This window comes from Lontra canadensis, unplaced genomic scaffold (assembly GCF_010015895.1).
Source record: "Lontra canadensis isolate GAN:19392208 unplaced genomic scaffold, GSC_riverotter_1.0 scaffold28, whole genome shotgun sequence".
Taxonomy (NCBI): Eukaryota; Metazoa; Chordata; class Mammalia; order Carnivora; family Mustelidae; genus Lontra; species Lontra canadensis.
In genome coordinates this window covers 1,021,118-1,042,005 of record NW_022631022.1, presented here as the reverse complement: position 1 = coordinate 1,042,005, position 20,888 = coordinate 1,021,118, and the positions used below count along the sequence as shown (strand labels likewise).

The following is a 20,888-nucleotide window of genomic DNA, read 5'->3' as shown; positions in this document are numbered from 1 at the left end:
TGGTCAGGAACATTATTCTCCATGATCTTTGCTCAGCCAGCTCCTTCTAACTTCCAGTTTTAATGTCCCAGCCTCAGAGAAATCTTCCCTTGCCATGCCATGGAGAACCCTTATTCTCCCTCACAGCATCTTCCTTATGTCTTTTACAAATAAAGATAATTACAGTTGGTTATAAGAGCTATTTGCTCACTTGGACATGGTTCCCTCTGCCCTTAGAGTTTCATTTCTACAGGGAAAGGGACCAGTGGTGTTCTGGGGAGACCACGCTCATGGAGCTGAATGTGTGCAGTCTTCCCTTTCAGTGATGTCACGGTGGTTTTTAACAGACCACAGCGGGAGGATTTACACCATGATATTTGGCAAATGCTACAAATAGGGACTCTTCCCATCTCCTTCCAAGAGCCAGAACGAGTTGTTAAACATTTATCAGCACTCTCCTGGAAGGGACTGTATCTGTCTGTCTCCCTACCTCATCCTCAGCATCTGGAAAAATGCCTAGCACATAATAAATACTCAATATGCATTTGTTGAAAGAGATGGGGAGGGGGGGAATGAATAAAAGCATTCAGGCCTCCAAGAGTCTCATACGCTAACTTGCCAACAAGGAATAGAAGGGGAATGCGAGCCTTGGATCCTCAGAGAGGGAGAGAACTTCAGAGTACTGAATCTGACTCCAGCAGCTCTGGTTCTAATCCCAGTATAGCTTTTAACTTCTTTTACATCTTGGACGGGTTTCTTCTTCTTCCTGACTCTGCTCTCTTATCTGTAAAAGGCACACACTGGACTAGCTGCTCTATTAATGTACACTGATAACACTTGACCCCCTCCTGTCCCCCAGTCACTGCACTGCACTACACAACTGCAGAGGGTGCTGTTTCTATTGTAGTTGATCAAGTTATGTAGTGCACAGTCTGCACAGCTGTACGTGGCGGCCCTGCCCACTCTGGTCCTGGCCACTGGCCATTTCAAAGGAAGCCGAATTGGACACTGAGTTCCTCCCTTTCCTGACATACTAACCAGCTCAAAGAGCTCAGACAGTTCGGTTTTGGTTTTCCAGTTCCTAAGATTATGTCCTGCTTGTCATAGGGGTGTGGATCAAGAGCCCTGCACATCCAGGGTTAGCCCCAGCCCAAGGAGTGTTTGGGCAAAGTAAGAGAAAGACAAGGCTTAGGATATGCAATTTGTGGCAGGGCCTTCCCTCGGAAGAGAGGAAGCAGAGCAGTGGGACCCAGAGAACTGTTCTGCCTGTCTGCCCCTGGTCTTTGAATACGAACTAAAAAAAGGAATTGTGGGGGCCTTCCCTCCCAAGCCTGCAGGGCCTGTCCTACAGTGGACACACCCACACCCATCTGAAAAGCTCTCTGGCTGCACAGAGCTCAACATAGACCCAAGCAGAACCCAAGTTAAGCTGGATGCTATTGGCTAGGCTTGATGGGGGTGGAGGGTACCAGGGAGTGGAAGTGTTTGGCTCTGGGAAGCTTATGCAGAAGCCCTCTCTTTGGGTTTTTGTGTATGTCCATTCCTTATGGTTCCCAAACTCCCTACTGTTTATTGTCCCTTTAAGGTCCTTAGAAGAGTCAAGGGCTCATGACTCCATCTGCCTTTGCTAGAAAGCAAAGGTTTGCCTTGTGGGGTGGTGGGCTTCCTGTCCCTGGAGGGATGCAAGCCAAGGATGGCCGCTTGTCTGGGATATTCAGGCTCTATATTTCCTCTCAGGCAGATACTTGGTACTGAGGCCTTGTAAGAGGCCCCTGGGGCCTAGGACTGCTCATGGACATGCAGCAGGGGAAGGGCCAACCATGCAGTGGGTCCCCCCACACTCTAGATGAACTTCTTTTGAAAGAGAGTCCCCATGGTCAACTTTCTCATGTTACACGTGGCCTTTATAGTCCAAGTTGAGCTTCTGGCTCAGGACTGTTCACAGAAGCAAGAGCTGTTAGAATCGTGGAGGCCAAACACTTCAGAAGTGATTGGATGGAAGTCTTAAGAGGATACATGGCTCCCTCAAGTTTAGTACAGGAGCCTGAACTCGACCTAGAGATCATCATCAGTAAGCCAAGGCTTCTTCATGACCTCCGACTCAGAGGGGTAGTGAGAGATGTAATTCAGCCCTGGGCTTTGGTTTCCACATCTGTAAGATTCAGGGTTGGTTCAGACTGGCCTGCTTGGGTCAAGTCATTGCTGGTTTCAAGCAGCCTCTCCTAAAAAAATCAGTAAGGAGCATGATAGGGCTCATATCCTGTCACCCAGGAGCTCCTCTATGTGAATTGGTTTGCAGCTGTTTTCCTGCCCAGCAGGCTGAGCAGAACCACAGTTGGAAGAAGGGGGGGCTGCTGGCTGGGGTGAGATGCCTGAGCCAGTGTCCCAGCCTTAAGCAGGATGTGTGTTGGCACTGGGTAGCAGGGTGGTGTGATGCTACACAGAGGGGGACAGAGTAAGAGAGAAGCCAATGAACAGTGTCCACTGCCCAAGGGGCCAGGATAAGGGAGGTGTTGCTGATAAGATAGAGAAGCCCACAGAAATATGATCATCACTTCGGCAGTGGTCCAGGAGGGCTTCCTGAAAGAGGAGGTCTCTCTTGGGCTGCTAAAGCCCAGGAGAGCAACAAGCTCCTCTTCATTTTAACCTACATCTACTAAGGGCACTTATTATGGAAAGGATTGGGGGTTTGCTCTTCTCTTGTGGGGGCCAAAGATTTATTTGGACTGTCCTCCCTGTGGTTTCTTACTTCCCCCACCACATCCCACCCCTCCTGCCCCCATCCCAACTCCAGGCCAACCCTTGCTCCGCAAAGCTTTGATCTGGGCTCTAGGTCCACATAAAGCTCCCTTCGCCTTCAGGAGTGGGGCACCCTGGGCAGACCACTCTTCCCAGGCCCACCCCCATCAGCAGTGGGAACCAGGCCAGAGGGGCCACTGCCAAGTCAGGCAGCTCTGCAAAAGCCCCAGGGTGGGCTGAGCATGAGGGAAAATGGCCACCCCTGTGCCTGGACACCTACCAGCTTCTCTAGACTCCTCCTAGTGAATACCAGAGGGGAGCTGGCCCTTGAAGAGACCTCGACCAAGGCAAATCACGCCACACATGAATGGAGTTCAGGTCTGTCTCATAAAATCCCCCAGTCCAACTTGACCCCGTCTCAGCAGATACAAGGGTGTCTGTCTTTCCTGAGCGCTGCACAGTGTAAGCCAGTGGCCCCTAAACCATGGCGTCGTGGGCGGAAAAATTTTACATGGGACAAGAGTGAAATTTGAAACTCAACGACTCATGTGTTTCTTTAATGGATAATAAAAAATGGCAAGCCAATGAAAGCTTAGGTTTCATGGAGATTTTTGCTTTGGATTGGGGTAAATAAAATGAAGCTGATTGAAAGTCAATTTAAAGAAAATTATTAAGTGAAAACCATCAGCGTGTTGCACAGGTAAGGCCAAAGTCATGTGGGAGGTACATGAAAAGCAGGAAGGGAGTGGGCTTTGAGATGATCAAACCTGGATTTGGATCTGGGTTCTCTTGTTCAATGGCGGGTTTGTGGCCTTGGGCGAGTCACATAAACCTCTTGGGATTGCGGTCATTGGAGTTGGACAGCCTGGGTTCGAGCCAGGCTATGACTTTATTCTCTGGGTGATCTTGGGTAAGCTACTTAACTTTTACAGGCTTCCTTTTTCTCATCTTTAAAATGAGGGACACGACACCCCTCTTACAGGACTATAGAGACAATGAGTCCTTAAAATGAAGTCTGATTCATGGAAGCCCTCAATGAATGTTAGCAAGTATTATTATTGCTAAATGTAATAAAGGAACATTTACTGAGCTCCTCATCCCTGCCAGACATTTTGGGGTAATCAGCATCATTCCTAATTTTTCATACTCATCCTACATGGTAAGCATTACAATTTCCATGATACAATCTAAAGAGAAGTGACTTGCCCAAGGTCACACACTTCATAAGTGTCGGGGCCAGGAATCACACCCCAAGTCACTGCAACATGCTACTCATGTGAACCGCGTTGACTCAGGCTCAGTCTTTCCACCCTTACAATGGGTTTCACATGCTCTCCCAAGCCCCCCCAGGGCACATTGTGGTCTGGTAGTACCCAGGGATTGGAGCATAACCTGAGGCCTACCGTTCAGTCCCTGCCATCTTCTCTGGGCACTGCCAGCCCCTCCTTGGGTACTAAATGATATGGTTGTGTCCCGCGGTACGTGGACAATGTCTGAATCACCAACCTTCTGTGGGGAACGAAGCATTTTGAACTTGTCCTCCACCCGCCTTGTTTCCTGGGAAGTCCCTTTATATACATAGGTTTGCACTGTGTAAAATCAAGCCCTTTCCCACGTCTCCTCGTGTCCTGCCTGAGTCACAGTAATAATAATACTGAATAGCACAGGACCAGCTGGGCCAACCTGGGCTGCCTACTATGAACTGCTCTGTTCCTTCCAGGCCCTCCTCTCTTCAAGAGACCCTCTTCCACCACCTTGTCCTGCCCATCTGAAACTGCCACTAACTTCTTGTCTGGAAAGAAAGCCTTTAACATAATAGCAAATGGCTTTGGAAACCTCAAGACTGTGCGCAAGCCCATCTAGGGGACTGGCCTTATAAGAAAGGGGATCGTAACCTCAGAGGGGATTAATGAATAGGGTTTCAGGCTATTGCAGGCCTGGATGAGTTTTCATTGATTCATTGATTCATTCCACAACTATTTATGGCTTGCCTGCTCTGGCTAGGTCTGCTCTGGACCCCGGGGGCCCAGAAGCCAACACAGCATACGAGAATCCTTGCTCTCACGATTACGTTCTGTTGGAGGAGACAGACAATGAACAGGGTGAGTAAATAAATCGGTGACGATGCTAAAGAATGAGAAATAAGCTCAGGGAAGCAGAGGCTGGGCGGGTGTTGATGTCCATGTTTGCATGCAGTGGAGGTCGGAAGTTTCATTGGCCCGGCCGGGAAAGGCCTCCAGGAGTGGGTGATGCTGGGGTAAGGGCCTGAAGGAAGTGACAGAAGCTCTTTGGAGAAGAGCATTCCAGGCAGAAGGAAGAGCAAGTGCAGAGCCCAGGATGCTCGGCTTGGAGAACCTTCCAGAGACTGTGTGGGTGGGGCAGAAGGAGCACGTGGAGGAGGAGCCAAAGATGAGGTCAGAAAGGCAGGGAAGCCGGATCACAAGGGGCCTCTTACTCAGAGGAAGAAGGGAGCCCTGGAGGGCTTGGAGCAGAGGGCGGACGTGACATGATCTGACCTACATTCTAGCAGCATCCCTCTGCCGACGAGGGGGAAGGGCCTCAAGGGACAAGGGCAGATGCTGGGAGACCAGTTAGGTGGTTGTTGCCATGAGCCATACGAGCCTTTCTGGGTGTCCTGCAGTAGCCTCCTGACCCCCGCCCGCCCTCTGGTCCCTAGTCCTCCAGGACGAGCGAGTAGAGATGAGTAGGCAGAGGGCAGACCAGAGTTTTCCTGGCAAGGATGATGTGGGACCTGGGAACTCCTGGGCTGGGGTGTGGCAGGGGAGAGCGAGTTTTAAGATGAGCTAGAACACAGGCAGCAGCACGCCGAAAAGAGAGAGAAGAGCAGGAACATTCTTGGTGACCATTAGGATGCATTTGGGACTGTCGCTGGGGCCCCTTGCCGAGCCTGCCAGCGTCTCTGCCCCTGGCTGGCCTCACCGTCAGCAGCAAGCACATTCCACAGCTGACGCTTGGCTTGTGGTCTGGCCTGGCCTTCTTCCTTGGTTTCTTCTGCTCTGAAAGGCTTTAAAAAAAAAATAAAAATCTGGGTTCTCTTTAAGTTTGGGGCATGAATCACTGCTTCTGGGCCTGGGAAGGGGATGGGAGGTGGGAGGCCCCATCTGCGGGTGACCCCTCTCACGTAGGCCTGTGTCTCACCAAGCACATTTATGTGATAAGCTCCCACTCAAAGCCCTTGGTCTCGGACTCACTCTCAAGCTCCCGGCCAACCTTTCCAGCCGGCCTGGGGCTGCCTCCACCTGCCCCCAAAGCCCCACCAAGTCGACATGTCTCAAACAGACTTGACTTCTCTCCCTCCAGCCTCTTCTTCTCAGGCTAGTGGCACCAGCTGTTGGCCTCCCTGACACCTTGCCTCCCCTGGTGACTAGGCCCTGCTCCATTCTGTGCCTCCCAGGCTCACGCCTCTTCTTGCGTCTCACCCCCTTTTCCGTCAGGCTCTGGTGTCCCCTGTCCCTTGCCTGGGTCACTACTATGACATCTTATCATTCTACCCACTTCCAGTATTTGTTCTCTTCTCCCCCTCATGACTTCTCAAAACACAGATTAGAACATGCCGCTACCCTCCCTCAAAAACCTTCAGTGGCTCCCTAGCTGCTAAATCCAATGCCTTAGCTGGCCTTCAGGTCCTCTCTCAGGGTCCCAGCCTTCTTGCGGTTCCTTGTGTCTCACCCTCCAGCGTCCTGTTGACCAACGTCAGGCCCTTTGCCCAGATCCACTCGCTACCCTTCCTGCATTTGCAACCTCTTGCTCAACTCTCAAATCCCAGGGTCTTTTATCTGTAGCTGGAATAGCCTTTAGTGCGTCTTCCCTTATGTTATTTACCCGAAGATCCTATCCCTCCCACTCAACCATAAGCCCACAGGAGGACAGGTCACATCTCTTGTCTTTTGCCCACTAGAGCACCTAGCATGGGGCCTGACTCATACGGGCTCCTGTGTTAGGACCTCCTGGGCTGGGGGCATGTGCAGAGAAATGCAACACATCCGTCTTGCCCTTAGATAGCTTTCTGTTTACTTGGAGAGACAGTGCTTACATATTTAATACATATTAATTGAGTGTCGACGGTGGCACCTGGGAGAGCTGGGGACACAGGGTCTGGTCGGGGAGGTGGTCTCAGCTGTTAGTCCAGTGCAGGAAGATGTTCAAGCAGTCACAGGACTGTGTGATGCGTGGAGAGCAGGGGTCTGGATATCAGACGGGCCTCCAAGGTCGGACTGTGGGGATGAGGTGAGGCTTCCGGGAGGAACTGGTGTCCAAGTGGAGACCTGAAGAATGAGTGGGAGGCAGCCAGGAGAAAGGAGGACGTGGGATGTGAACTAAGGAACAACCTGAGTGCAGGTCAGAAAGAGCTGGTGTGTCTGAAACACAAGGAAGCCCAGTCTGCTGGGGGTGCTAGAGGGCCGTGTGGGTGATCCTCAAGGTGAGTCCTTAGCACAGGCCAAGGCCAGCTTTTCAGGGTCTGCTTAGCTCTCTTACAGTCTGTACTCAACCTAATGGCAATAGGGAGCCATTGAAGGTTGAAAGCAGGGGAGTGACCACACTGCCTCGTGTTTTAGCTTTACTCTGGCTGCTATTGAGAAAGGTCTGATGGATGGGGACAAGAGAGACAAAGACACCCAAGCTGGGCTGGGGCCTCAGGGAGGACCCAGTGCCCTACTATTCTGCTACCAGGTCTCTCTTCCTGATGGAGCATCTTTTCCCACCCCACCTGGGCTTCACTTTGGCTGTGTGCTATCTGGAAAGGCTGGTTTCTTGGGTGTGCGACCTGTGCAACTGCTCAGGGTCTTACACTCAGAAGGGCCCTTGCTTGGTTTAATGTTCCTCTTTGGCCATCCTGGAATTCTTAATCTTTTTAAACAAGGAGTGCTGCATTTTCATTTTATGCTGGGTTCTATAGGTTATGTAACTGGTCCTGCATGTGTGGAAAATGGTGTGAATAAACTCAGAGAAGAGCCCTGTCTACAAGTTATTTATGGGATGTTATGATTGCTACCAGTTGCTGAATCTGAGGGGCCATTAGCTCCAGGGAAAGACCAATTCTGGTAGAGGAAGAGAAGATGGACACTGCTTTGTGACCTTTCTGGCAGGAGGAGGGGGCAGTGGTCTGAGGGTCTGGGGGTGGCCAGGCTGAGAGGGAGAACTATGGAAACTGGGGACACAACCAAAGGTCTATAGAGAATGACTTCAATGATCTTATCCCACTTGCCTACCAGAGATGTAGAAATTCTACCATTAGAACTTTATTCCTTTGGCTGAAGCATTTCTTGCTCCTTAAATTAGGTATGGCAGATTAGATTCCTAAGCTCATCTTTGGCCAGAAGACCTACCCCTGAGTCCCCATGTAACCTTGGGAAAACCTTTAATAGCCTCAGTTTCTCCATCTATCTAATGGAAATAGCCCCCTTGGCAGGGCCTCTAAGCTTCACCTGGCCCCCCACTCACTCAGAGAATGAACATATGGTACTGCTTATCAGGATCTGAACCCACTTCATCATTTTCTTTTCAAGACCTTCCTCAGGCACAGTCTTCCCAATCTGTAAAGAAATAGGCCCAGAAAATCTGCAGGGTCAGGATTTCTGGTAGCCTAGCCCCACTGGGTGATGCTACTGGAGGAAGAAAGCCGTCAGCCCCAGCTGTAGAGGCAGGAGCCCCTTCTCTGTGTCATCCTGTTGGAATCCTGGAGTATGTTCCTATAGCAACTTGCCTAACTCACCCCACATGCCACGTGGAAAAACCTCTGTCTGCTTTAGCATATCACCCAAGCCGCAGACTGGTTTAGTGGGCTGAGCGGCTAGACCATGTGAAGGCAGGTCCCCTGCCTCATCTCTGTGGTCTGCTGGCTAGGCTCTGAGCCTGACATCCCACCATGAGCCCTTGGTTCCTTTAGCTCAAGGAACAGCCCAGTTCCAGTGCGAATCCCTTCAGGTAGGACACATGAAGTTGTCATCGCTCATCAGGGCTCTTTAGCCTGAACTAACTCCTTGTTAACAGTCTGGGGCTCAGAGCAGATTGTGATCAGGTGAAAAGGAGCAGAGACTTGCTCAGCCTGGACCCCGAGGATGGACTAGAGAGAGAGTCCGGGGGCAGGTAGAGTGGTCCAGAGTATAGGGCACTTGGGAGGCAGCTGGCAGAGCCTCTCTTGGCCCCAAGCTGTGAGGCAAGGGAGAGCGGCCCCCACCTCCCGAGGCCCCATGTGAGTGCCGCTTCTCACCTAGCCAGCATCTTGACTGAGAAATCAGTGGCTAGCTGAGTTCGAAGAAGGGAGTTGTCACTTGTGAGCTGGTGCCCCTGTGCGGGTGGCCATTTGAGCGCTGATCTCATTTTCGCAGAGGACAGCTCCTTCAGCAAGAGTGTCTTACTCATCTTTCAATGCTCTCCCGGCCCATTTCCCAAAGAAATATCATGAATGGATTAAGTCAGAGCTGCGGCTTAGGGATCAGGCAATCCCGACACTACCTCTTACTCTATCGGCATGACCTTTGTGAACCATTGATTCCTCCCGTGTAACCCGGTGACCACAGTAGTGACCTCATGCGGCAGTAGCCAGGCCTAACTGAGATGCAGGAAAGGGCTTCACACTGCGGCTGGTATCTGTCAAATAATAAACGATGGGAAGGGTAAGAACTGGTCCTGGAAGCTGAGGGCTTCCTGGATCCTGGATGCTATTGTAAGCATGGATGGGAATGGACCACAAAGAGATTATCTAACGTCTGGCATACAGCAGCGGGTGAAGTCATTGTTCTCCCCATTTTACAGATGAAAAAAAATGAGGCCCAGAGGGGCTTATCCAGGGTCACCCAAGGAGAAAGGATTTGGATCTGGGCTGTTGGGCTCCTGGGCCCTTCGTGTAGTGATTGTTCTTGCTGCTCAGGAAGCATGCAGGTGAAAAAAGAAATGAGGGGTGGAGACAGGGAGGCAGTGTGACTCCCCCACCAATTTTCCCTCCATGTGGGACTTTATTCATGCTGTGATTCAGATCATAAGACACAGTATGAAAGCCCTCTGTGGAATGTTTTGGGAGCTTATTCACTTTGGGTTTACGAGATCACCAACTGCAGGCTCTCTCCTCTCTTTTCCTTCTGGGCTTTCAGCTAAGAATTGGTACAGTTAGGATTTACACGATGGGGGTTGGGTATGGTCCCCACCTGGACCACAGCTCCCTCTAGCAAGCCTTCCATACCGAGGGCATGTGGGTGTCTTCGGAGCTCTCAATTGTTTGGGTGAAGATGGTTTCAAATGGCTGTCCATCCTTGATGGTAGCCCACAGTTGGGTGGTAGTGTGTGTGGGGTGGGGATAGGGGCGTGAAGTAATGGGGGTCAGCAGAAATACCATTTTGAAATGCGTTGGTGCATGTTAAAGTTTGTTTTGTAGCTGACCTTCTCTGAGTCCGCTGGATGCCATGACATCCTCCAACAGGATAAAGACCATATATGACAAACCATAGCCAACCTCATGCTCAACAGTGAAAAGCTTTTCCTCTAAGATTTGAAATGAGACAAGAATGACCAACTTTGCCACCCTTATCCAACATAGTATCCAAAATCCTAGCTAGAGTAATCAGACAAGAAAAAGAAATAAAAGGTCTCCCAACTGATAAAAAAGAAGTAAAACCATCACTCTTGGCAAATGACAGGATATATATAGAAACCCTAAAGAGTCCCCTCAAAAACCACAAAAACTAGTAGAGCTAATAAATGAATATAGCAAGCTTGCAGGATATAAAATATATAGAAATCTGTTACATTTGCATACATTAGTAATGAGCTAGCAGAAAGAGAAATTAAGAACACAATCTCTTTTGTAATTGTGTCAAATAGAATAAAACACCTAATAAATTTACCCAAGGAGGTAAAAGAACTCTACTCTGACAACTGTAAGACATTGATGAAAGACACTGAAGATTGAGGCACCTGGGTGTTTCATTCTGTTGAGCATCCTACTCTTGATTTTGGCTCAGGTCATGACCTCTGGGTGGTGAGATCGAGCACTGTGCTGGACTCCACTCTGGGCATGGAGCCTGTTTAAAATTCACTCTCTCACACTGTTAGTGGGAATGCAAACTGCTGTAGACACTCTGGAAAACATATAAAGTTTCCTCAAAAAGTTAAAAACAGAACTATCCTATAACCCAGTAATTGCATTACTAGGTATTTATCCAAAGGATACAAAAATAATGATTCAAAGGGACACATTCACAACAATGTGTATAGCAGCACTATCTACAATAGCCAAAATATGGAAAGAGCCTAGCTGTCTTTCAATAGGTGAATGGATAAAGAAGATGTGGTTTAGATATGCAATGGAATATTACTCAGCCATGAAAAAGAATGAAATTGTGCCATTTGCAACGACATGGATGGAACTAGGGGGTACTATGCTAAGCAAAATAAGTCAGAGAAAGACAAATACTATATGATTTCACTCATATGTGGAATTTAAAAAACAAAAGAGATGAACATAGGGTAAGGGAAGGAAAAATAAGAGATAGAAATAGAGACAGAGGTAAACCATAAGGGACTCTTAACTATAGGAAACAAACTAAGGGCTTCTGGAGGGGAAGTGGCTAGGAGGATGGGGTAACTAGGTGATGGGCATTAAGGAGGGCATTGGATGCAGTGAGCACTGGGTGTTTTATGCAACTGATGAATCATTAAATTCTACCCCTGAAACTGATAATACACTATATGTTAACTAAAGTGAACTTAAATAAAAAATAATAAATTAAAAAAGATTGTTTCTCCCTCTCTCCCTCCTCCCTGCTCTCTCTCTCTCTCAAAAGAAAAAAAGAAAAAAAAAAAGAAAGAGCAAGAGAGAGAGATTGCAGATGACACAATAAATGAAAAATATAGTATATTCATAGATTGGGAGAATTAATATTGTTAAAATGCCCATACTACTCAAAGCAATCTACAGATCCAATGTAATCTCTATGAAAATACCAATAGCATTACTCACAGAACTAGAATAATCCTAAAATTTGTGTGGAGCCACAAAAGTCTCAAATAGCCCAACAATCTTGAGAGGGAAGAACAAAGCTGGAGGTATCACAATCCTGGATTTCAAACTATACCACAAAGCTGTAATAATCAAAACCATGTAGCACTGGCACAAAGATAGACACATAGATCAGTGGGACAGAACAGGGAGCCCAGAAATAAACCCACATTTATATGGTCACTTAATCTATGAGAAAGGAGCAAGAACATCCAATAGGAAAAAGACAGTTTCTTCAATAAATGCTGTTGGGACAACCGGACAGCTACATGGAAGGAAGGAAGGTAGGCAAGAAAGAAAAGAAAGAAAGAGGGAAAGGAAGGAAGGAAAAGAAAGAAAAGAAAAAGAGAAAGAAAAAAGAAGGAGAGAGAGAACGTGGGAGAGGGGAAGGAAGGAAGGCAGGGGGAGAGAGGAAATGCACGATTTTCTTACACCATATACAAAACAAACTTAAAACAGACGATAGGCCTAAATGTAAGACCTGAAACCATAAAACTCCTAAAGGAAAATGGGCAGTAAACTCCTGTACCTTGGTCTTAGCGATATTTGGGGGAGGGGCAGTCTGTCTCCAGATGGAAGGACAACAGAAACAAAAATAAACAATTGGGACGACATCAAACTAAAAATTTTAGCACAGTGAAGTAAACACCCACAAAATGAAAACCATCAACACCTACTAAATGGGAGAAAATATTTGCGAATGATATATCCGACAAGGGGTTAATACCCAAAATACATATGAAGTCGTACAACTCAACACTAAAAAAAAAAATGAACAATCTGATTTTTAAATAGGCAGATCTACTGAATAGACCCTTTTCCAAAGAGGACATCCAGATGGCCAACAGACACACGAAGAGATGTTCACCATCACGCCTCATCGGGGAAATGCAATTCCAAACCACACTGAGCAATCACCTTACACCTGTCAGAACGGCTAGAATCAAAAAGACAAAAAGTAACAAGTGTTGGAGAGGATGTGGAGAAAAAGGGAACCCCCATGCACTGATGGTGGGAATGCAAACTGGGGCAGCCACTGCGGGAGACAGTATGGAGGTTCCTCAAAAAGTGAAAAATAGAGCTTCTCTATGATCCGGCAATTCTACTGTTGGGTGTTTACTCCCCTGAAATGAAAACACTAATATGAAAAGACAAATGTCCTCCCATGTCCATTGCAGCATTATTTACAGTAGCCAAAATATGGAAGCCACCTAAATGTCCACTGAATGGATAAAGAAGATGTGGCATACATACACAATGGAGTATTACTCAACCATAAAAAGCAATGACATCTTGCCATTCACAACAACATGGATAATACCTGCAGGGTGTTGGGCTAAAGGGAAATAAGTCAGACGGAGACAAATACCTTATGGTTTCGTTCACAGGTGGAATCTAAAAAAACAAAGCAAAAGAACAAACAAAACAAAATGGAAATAGACTCAGAAATACAGAGAATAAACTGGTTTGCTAGGGGGGAAGGGGGTGGAGGGATGGACCGAGGAGGTAAAAGGGATTAAGAGGTACAAACTTCCAGTTATAAAAATAAATAAGTCATGGAGATGAAAAGTACAGCACAGGGAACATAATAATATTGTCACCACTTTATATGATGACAGATGGTAGCTGCACTTATCCTGGTGAGCGTTTTGTAACGTATATAAACATTGAATCACTATGTTGTAGCCTGGAATTAATATAATATTGCATACCAATTTTGCTTTTATTTAGGAAAAAAAAAACAAAACACTACCATTAAAAACAACAACAAAAAAAAGAGTCAAGCCAGCTGAGAAGAAAGTTTTGTCCTAAGCAATGAGAGGAGAGGACGGAAGGGAAGTTCCCTGCTGCTGGAGGAAGCTTCCACTACAGGAGGGGAGAGAAAGAGCTGCAGAGAGGTCATAAAGAAGGTGAGTCACCGTCTGAATGCCTTACGGCCCATGGCCCTGTGTGTGTGGGTGAGGACAAGGAGAACGGCCAGGAGATAGCCCATCTCTGGGGGTCCAGGGTGGGGTGGATGGGCTATGGGGTATAAGTAGAAAGAAAGTGAGACTCTACTCCTATCCCCTCAGAGCCCTATGTGGAAGGGCTTCCATGTGGAAGGATCTAGAAGCTCTTCAGCTGGTGATGGTAGTGGAGAGGCTTGCCTGACAAGCTCCCAGCAGGGAGGGACAGGCTTCATCTCTTGCTCTGCTCTTCCAAAGCTGGAGAGTAGGGCTTGGATCCTTTTAGTCTTTGCACATTCCTGCTGCCTAGTCCTGTGTTTTTTCCAGACAAGGCTTTCCTGCTGGAAATGAAATGGCGTGGTTTTTCTCTGCTCCACAAAATGCCACAAGGCACTCACACTAAGATCACACTGACTCCATGGCAAATCAATCAATCAATCAATCAATGAATCAATCCATCCCTGAACTCCCATGATGATCAAGACTTTGGGCCAGGTCTTTGGGAGAAGAGCGGGGAAAGTGTGGGTTTCCTGGACCCTTGGCATGTATGCCTCCTCTGAGCCTCCAACCCCAGCCCTTCCTTTACACTTCTCTTTGGGACTGGGGCTTGGCAGTTTCATCTCTGTGCACCCTCCCATCCCTTACTGAATGGTCAGTATCTTGAATCCTACTGTTGCTGATGATGATGGAAAACAGAGACAACCTCCTTGAATACATAATGTGTGCTGGGACTTTCCAAGCCCTTTATTTACACTTACTCATTTAATCTTTGGCTAACTCTGTAAGTTCTATTATTTTCATCCCCATTTTGCAGGTGAGAAAGCTGAGGCACAGAACCACTTAGTAGTTTGCCAAGAGCACAGAGTCCTAACTGGCAGAGCCCAGACCCAGTCCAGGCTGTGAGACCCCAGCACCTTCACCCGCACACTGTGCCTAATCTCCCTGTGTGCCTTTATGGGGCTTGGCAGATTACAGATGCTCCGTGAAGACTGAGGTTTTAAAAAGAATCATCATGCATTCAGGCACCTGGGGGCCTCAGTCGCTGAAGCATCCCATTCTTGGTTTCAGCTCAGGTCATGATCTCAGGATCCTGAGATGAACCCCTGTGTGGAGCTCTGTGCTCAGCACGGAGTCTGCTTTTTCTCCTCCTCTCCCTCTGCCCCTCCCCGCCACTCACACACACATTCTCTCTCTCTAAAATAGATAAATAAATCTTAAGAAAAGAATCATCACTCATCAACCCTTACTAGAGATGTGTTATTATAGAAACTTCTTATCAATGGATCTGCTATCTCTGGATGTCAGCTATAGAAGTCTTTGGCCTTGTCTATTTCTTTTTTTCTCTGGCTTTCTTGGTAGCTTTGCCCACCCATCAGCCTGCCCAGCTTGTAGCAGAAGCTCTGGCAAGACAGAGGCTCTGAACTCATAATGGTTTCAGTGCAGACTCCCTCCCAACTTGGCCTGTGATAGGTCCCCTGTTCCCCTGCTCAGCCAAACTGTGCCGTCACCAGCAGGCATGCTTCCTGGTAATTCTCACATTGGATCCACGTGATACACAACTGGGAGATGGACATCAATCTTGCTCCAGAGCCACGGGAATGGATTCATCGACCCTACGACCTTTCCAATTTTCGGAGTCCAAACTAGGGTCACCCTTGTGGTTTATAATATCCACCTTTTTGTTCTTTGATTAGTCCCTGGAAATAACACTCTAACTTACTAACCAACCGACTTTAAGGCCTCTCCACACTCTTTCAAGACCCTGTTAAAATGATACCTCCTCCTTCAGGAAGCCTTCCTTGCAAATGCAAGTGAAATTGAATTTCTTGTTTGAACCGTGGCTCTTAGTCTCTCTGTGCCGTTCACTCCCTTTTCCCTCTGTTTAACTTCGCCTGGCCTTGCCTCATTCCCAGCGCCAGGCAGGGCCCAGATCACACACATACTTCATCCCCACCCCCAGTTTCTTGCAAGCAGATGCCGTTCCAACATTGATTGATATGTTTAATGAATCCCATATTTTAAGAACCCAAACTGACCAGACAGAACTCAAGGGCGGTTTTCTCCATTTAAAGGGAATTCTGAGTCACAAATTCTGTCCCTGTCCTTCACCCCACTCCCCCAGCGCACACCCCCCTCCCTCACCACCGTGCCTGCTTGACTAACAACAACAGGAACAACCATTGCTTCTGTCCTGTTGTGCACCCAGCCCGGAGTTAAGGGCTTTTCTGACAGTGCCTCACTCAATTATCTGGAGAACTTTATGAACTCAGTCTGAATTTCCATCTCCATTCCACAGAGAAGGAAACCTGTGGAGAGATTGCATAATGTACTCAAGGTTGTACGGCTAGTGGGCAGCAGAGCCAGAATGGAAAACACGTTCTGACTGCAAAGACTTCCCCCTGAGTCCCCTGAGGTTCGGACTGAGTCTAGCCACTCCATCTCAGGGTCTGGTGGGATGGGTCCTCCTCTCTGGAGTCACACAGGGGCACACTCCCTTTTCCTACGGAGGGATCCTCTTGTGATCAGAAGACAGTTCCTGGAGTTCTCTTCCCTCCTAAGTGACATAGAATGGGCTTCACCTCCCCGCAGCTGGTTTCTAGATGAACACTGGCCTGGTGGCAGCTCTTCCTTTGTCCTCCAGAACACCCCTTTCCCCCAACAACTTAAAGCGTTAACGTTTACTCTGTGGCTCTAGGATCTGGACTGAACTCCATCAGCCAGAGACTTTTTCAACTACAGCCCCTCCCAGAAGCTCTGCTATAGACCGATGGGGGCGGGGGGTGCACTTGTTTTCGAGGTACCTCCGGACAGTGGTGAGTGAGCCGGGGCTGGGGTGTCTCCACCTGTGCTTCCTGACGGCTCCTCTCTCGCTGCCTCCATATCTGACCACCGGTCCCGGCCCCAGCCCCAGCCCGGAACCCATGCGGAAGGGAAGGCGAGACCCGGGGGCCAGTACCCGCGGCTGGCGCTGGTCCCCACCGGGACACTCGGCTGCGCAAACGAGAGGCCCCGAAAGCTGTCGCCGCCGGTAGAACGGCGCTACAGGTACGGGTCTGGCCGGGGCGCCGGGAGTGGAGAAGCGCAGGCTGGTTGCCCCAGTGCAGAGAGCCTAGGGTTGGCCTCTCGCTGCGGGTCGTGCGCCCTGCGGGACAGAGGTCCCCGCCGCGCCCCGACACCTGGATTGCATTAGGCGGGCGGCGCGCCTCTCAGCGAAGGCGGTTTCTCCAGATTATTGAATAACTGCATAATTCCAAGCGCGGGTTGCCCAGTCCCTACCCTAAGCCTCAAGTAACTTTTCCCGGGCCCTGGCTGCGGAGCTGCCCCCATCTCCTTTGGCCTCGCCGGCGACCTCTCGCCACCGCCTGGGGCCGCCGCCCTAGGGCTTCGTCCGTCCCCGGACCGAGGGATTCTGGGCAGCTCGCGGCGCCCAGGTCCCCCAGCCCTTCCGGGCCTCCGTGTCTTGCTCTCCGAACTTCAGGCGGCTCCCTCCGCGGGCAGGAGGGCGGCAGAGGCGGCGCTTGCTCCGCGCCTCGCGTCCCCTCCCAGCGCGGGCCACGCGCCCTCCGCGCTCCCGGGACGCTCGAGTGTACCCGGCGGGGCGCCTGGAGTGGCCAGCGTGTCCCGCGGGGCCGCCAGCCCTCCGCGCTCCTCTTCCGCCCTTCCCCAACTCTTCCCCAACTCTGCCCCCACACGCCAAACTCTGGGCTCCAAGCCGTCCGGCCGCGCCTCCCTCTTTTGCGGAGCTTGGCGGAGCCGCTAGACTGCAGCCACTTTCCGGGGGACCCCCGTCCCCCACCCCGGCGGCCAAGCTCCGACCCTGGGAGGGGCTCCCATGGGCACGCGGAGGCAAGGGGGCAACGTACCTGGCCACAGGCTGAGCGCCCAGGCCACCAGGAGGCCCCTGGGCAGGTCCATGGCGCGCTGCGCGGCGGCGGGGGCCGGGTGCGGGGCGACCCGGCAGCGAGCCCGAGCGGCAGCCTCCTCGCGGGTGCCCCGAGCCTGCACTGCGCGCCGCGCGCCCGGCTCCCTGACAGCCGCCGCTCCTGCGGAGGAAGTGGGAGGGCTCGCGCCGCGGGGAGGGGCGCGCGGACACGCTCGCGCCGGGCTCCAGGCCAGTCTCGGCCCTTCTGCCACCTGGGCCGGCGGCGTGCCGCGCCCGGGCGCCGTCCCGGTACCCCAGCCCCGCGCCCCCACCCCACCTCTGCCGGGGAGAGCTGGTGCGGCGCCGCCCTCCACGCTCCGCTACCAAATTCCACGTCGCTGCAGGAAGAGTGGCTTATATTCCCATTTCCCAGAGGGAAGAGCTTCACAAAGCTCCGAGGGGTTAATCTCAGGTGACCGAGGGACACCGGGCCACGACTCGGGCCTCCGTGGGCCCAGGCGAGCAGATGTCCCTCCAAGTCAATTCTGAAACGTCCCCCTGCGGGCCCGCCGCGGGGAGCTTGGAATGTAAAGGGCCCAGTGCTTCTTTTGACCTGCACTCTGGCTGCTTCCTACCTGAGGCACCCCAACGCAACCAGGAGGAACCCGTGCCTACATCTGTAACAGAGAAGCTCTTCTTTGGAACGCAGCTGCCTTCCTTCCCAAGTAGTTCTAACCCGGACAGTTAAATCCCATGCACGTTTGCTGCACGAACTTTAAAGTAGGACCTGGACCCCAACCGGTGAATGCGGAGGCTGGCCTGTCCCGCAAGGGAGAGAACTGAGGCAGAGAGTGGGATGGCCCAGGTCGTGAAAGCTAGAGCAGGCACCCCGCCTCACCTCCTCCGGAAAGCCTTCCTTCACCACCTCCCGAACCCAGATCCGCACCAGGGTACGTGTCCATTCTCTCTCTCTCCCCCCCTTCACTGAACTTCTTAGTAGAGAAGCTATGCCTCAGTTGGTAGAAGCATTAACTTTTCTCTCCTTGTCCAGACTGAAAACTCCGTTAAGGTAGAAATCCCTGTTTGGTTCACCGCTGAGCATCCAGGAATACATAGTAGGTGGGTGGATGGTTGGATGAATTGGTGAACCAGCACAGGTGATGTGAGGGGAGGCTCAGAGGGTAGAACTTCCGGTCTGGGAGGGACTGGAAGGGCTTCCCAGAGGAGTTGCCCTTCAGGCTGGGTCCTGGAGGATGAGGTGGGTTTTGAGAAGGTCCAGCTTCGTGCAAGTGTAGTAATGAATGTTGCGCCCAAACTGCTCCTTTCTAGCTATGCTGGTTGTTGTTTGGGCAACCTCACCTCTCCTGCTGGTTGGCAGACTTTGGGGAAAGCTGATTCCATCTCTGGAAGGGGTATGCTCATGTGTACTGGGGGGAGGCACGTGGTTTAGGCCGAAGTGAATCAATGTATTGCCATCCCCTGGCCGAAGTTGAAGAAAGGGAAATGTGAGAAGAAAAAGGAAGAAGGTTTTCTTTTCTAGGAAATAAGCTTTCTTGCTCTTCTGATTCTCCTGGAATGAGTGAAGTAAGGAACAATGAACTAACTAACTCGCTCCTCCCTTCTCCTATTCTCACGTGCCCTCCCAGGCTGAGACAAAGACTACTGTAGGCCCCGAAGCTCAGAGGGGTGGGGAAAGGAAATCTGGGCTTGGGGTGAGGCAGACAGATGCTGGATGGCAGAATGGAGTGCCCAAGTCCAGGAGGGTCTTGTTGCGCCCATGAATCAAGCCACCCCCTCAGCCTGTTCCCCTGAAGACTTTCTAGTCCTATGACCAATGAGGCCCCTTTATTGTTTGAGCTGGTTTGAGTCAGGATGCTTTGAACTTAGAGCATCTTAACTGGGAACAGCGATCTAAGGAGCTCCAAACTACATCCTTGCCTCACACAAATCCAGACTTTCTCTGGTGGTTCTCAAACTCCACATATTATGGGGGTTGCCCAAAGCACCAAACACTGCTCGCTGAAGGGGCTGGAGTAACAATTTGGCTGTTCTTCCAGTCATTAGCTCTCATTGTCCTCATCAGGGGCATGGGAGTCTTGAATAGAATATGTGTGCCTTTCTGTAATCTGGCAAGGTGGGGGAGTGGAGGGAGAGGTGTGCCTTCCCTCTTTCAGCATGCAAAACACATGAGAGGGGCTCACACTGGAGGAGCAAGGGGTGGAGCTGAGAAGACAAGACACAACCTCATATTTATGGATGTGATCGTTATTTATTATTTAATCACTTATTTTAATAACATATTCGTTAATGACCATTACACTTTGTGAAAATCACACAGGGCAGCAGTGCATGGGGGAGAATGCGTGACCCACAGTCTGGCTGGAGAAGCTCAGAGAATTGGATGAAGGGCTTTGTGGAAGCCGGGATTTGAGTTGAGCAATGATAAGAATAATACTAATCCTTCGTGGGTATATAGCATATTTATTTTTCTGGAGATAACTCACATACCATGAAATTTGCCACACAATTCAGCAAGTTTTAGTTTATTTGCAACATTGTGCAACTATTACCACTAATTTTGTTGTCATGACCCCCCTACCAAAGAAACTCTAGTCATCAGCAGTTACTCCCCATTCTGTCACCCAAGTCCCTGGCAACCACAGATCTACTTTTATGTCTGGGTGGATTTGTCTATTCTAAACATGGAATCCTATCATACATAGTCTTTGGTGTCTGACTTCTTTCATTTAGCGTAACGTATCTGAGGTTCCTCCCTCCAGCAGCAAGGATCAGTACCTCATTCCTTTTTATTGCTAAGTAACATTCTGTTGCATGGATACACTGAATTTTATTTATCCACTCATCAGGTGAAAGATATTTGCATGTTTCTACCTTTTGGCTATTGGAATGATGCGGCTATGAGCACTTGTGTACAAGTTTTTGTGTGAACATATGTTTTCAGTTCTCTTGGATATATACCTGGGAATGGAATTCTGAGTAGTGTGGTAACTCTATGCTTAATCATTGGAAGAATGAACCACCTGTGGCTGCACTGTTTTACATTCCTAACCATGATGTATGAGGGGGTACATGGTGTTTTACCAATTTTGAAATCCCTTTGACACCTATGTTCCAACTTAATGCTTACAAGAGTCCTGCAAGGAATTATATTCACTTTTATAGATAAAAACACTGTACTGGTGAGGATTATTTCAGTTGCAAGAAACAGAAACTCTACACAAACAAACTCAAGCAGAAAAGGCAGCTTATGAGCTGATGTAGGCAGGAAGTGCTGCAGGTATGGCTGGATCAAGAGTCTTAAGTGAAACTCTCATCTTTTTCTCTC

The 20,888-nt window shown here is 49.7% G+C and overlaps 1 protein-coding gene across 1 annotated transcript in view; it reads right to left on the bottom strand.

Annotated features, from left to right (window-relative positions):
* The window catches only part of ITGA11 (integrin subunit alpha 11), a 108,927-nt gene extending 91,237 nt beyond the window's left edge, over window positions 1-17,690 (bottom strand). Inside the window, exon 1 of the mRNA XM_032864605.1 lies at window positions 17,544-17,690. Coding sequence (XP_032720496.1) covers window positions 17,544-17,595 — 52 coding nt within the window. The 5' untranslated portion in view covers window positions 17,596-17,690. The remainder of the gene's footprint in view (window positions 1-17,543) is intronic.
* Between the last annotated feature and the right edge of the window lie 3,198 nt (window positions 17,691-20,888).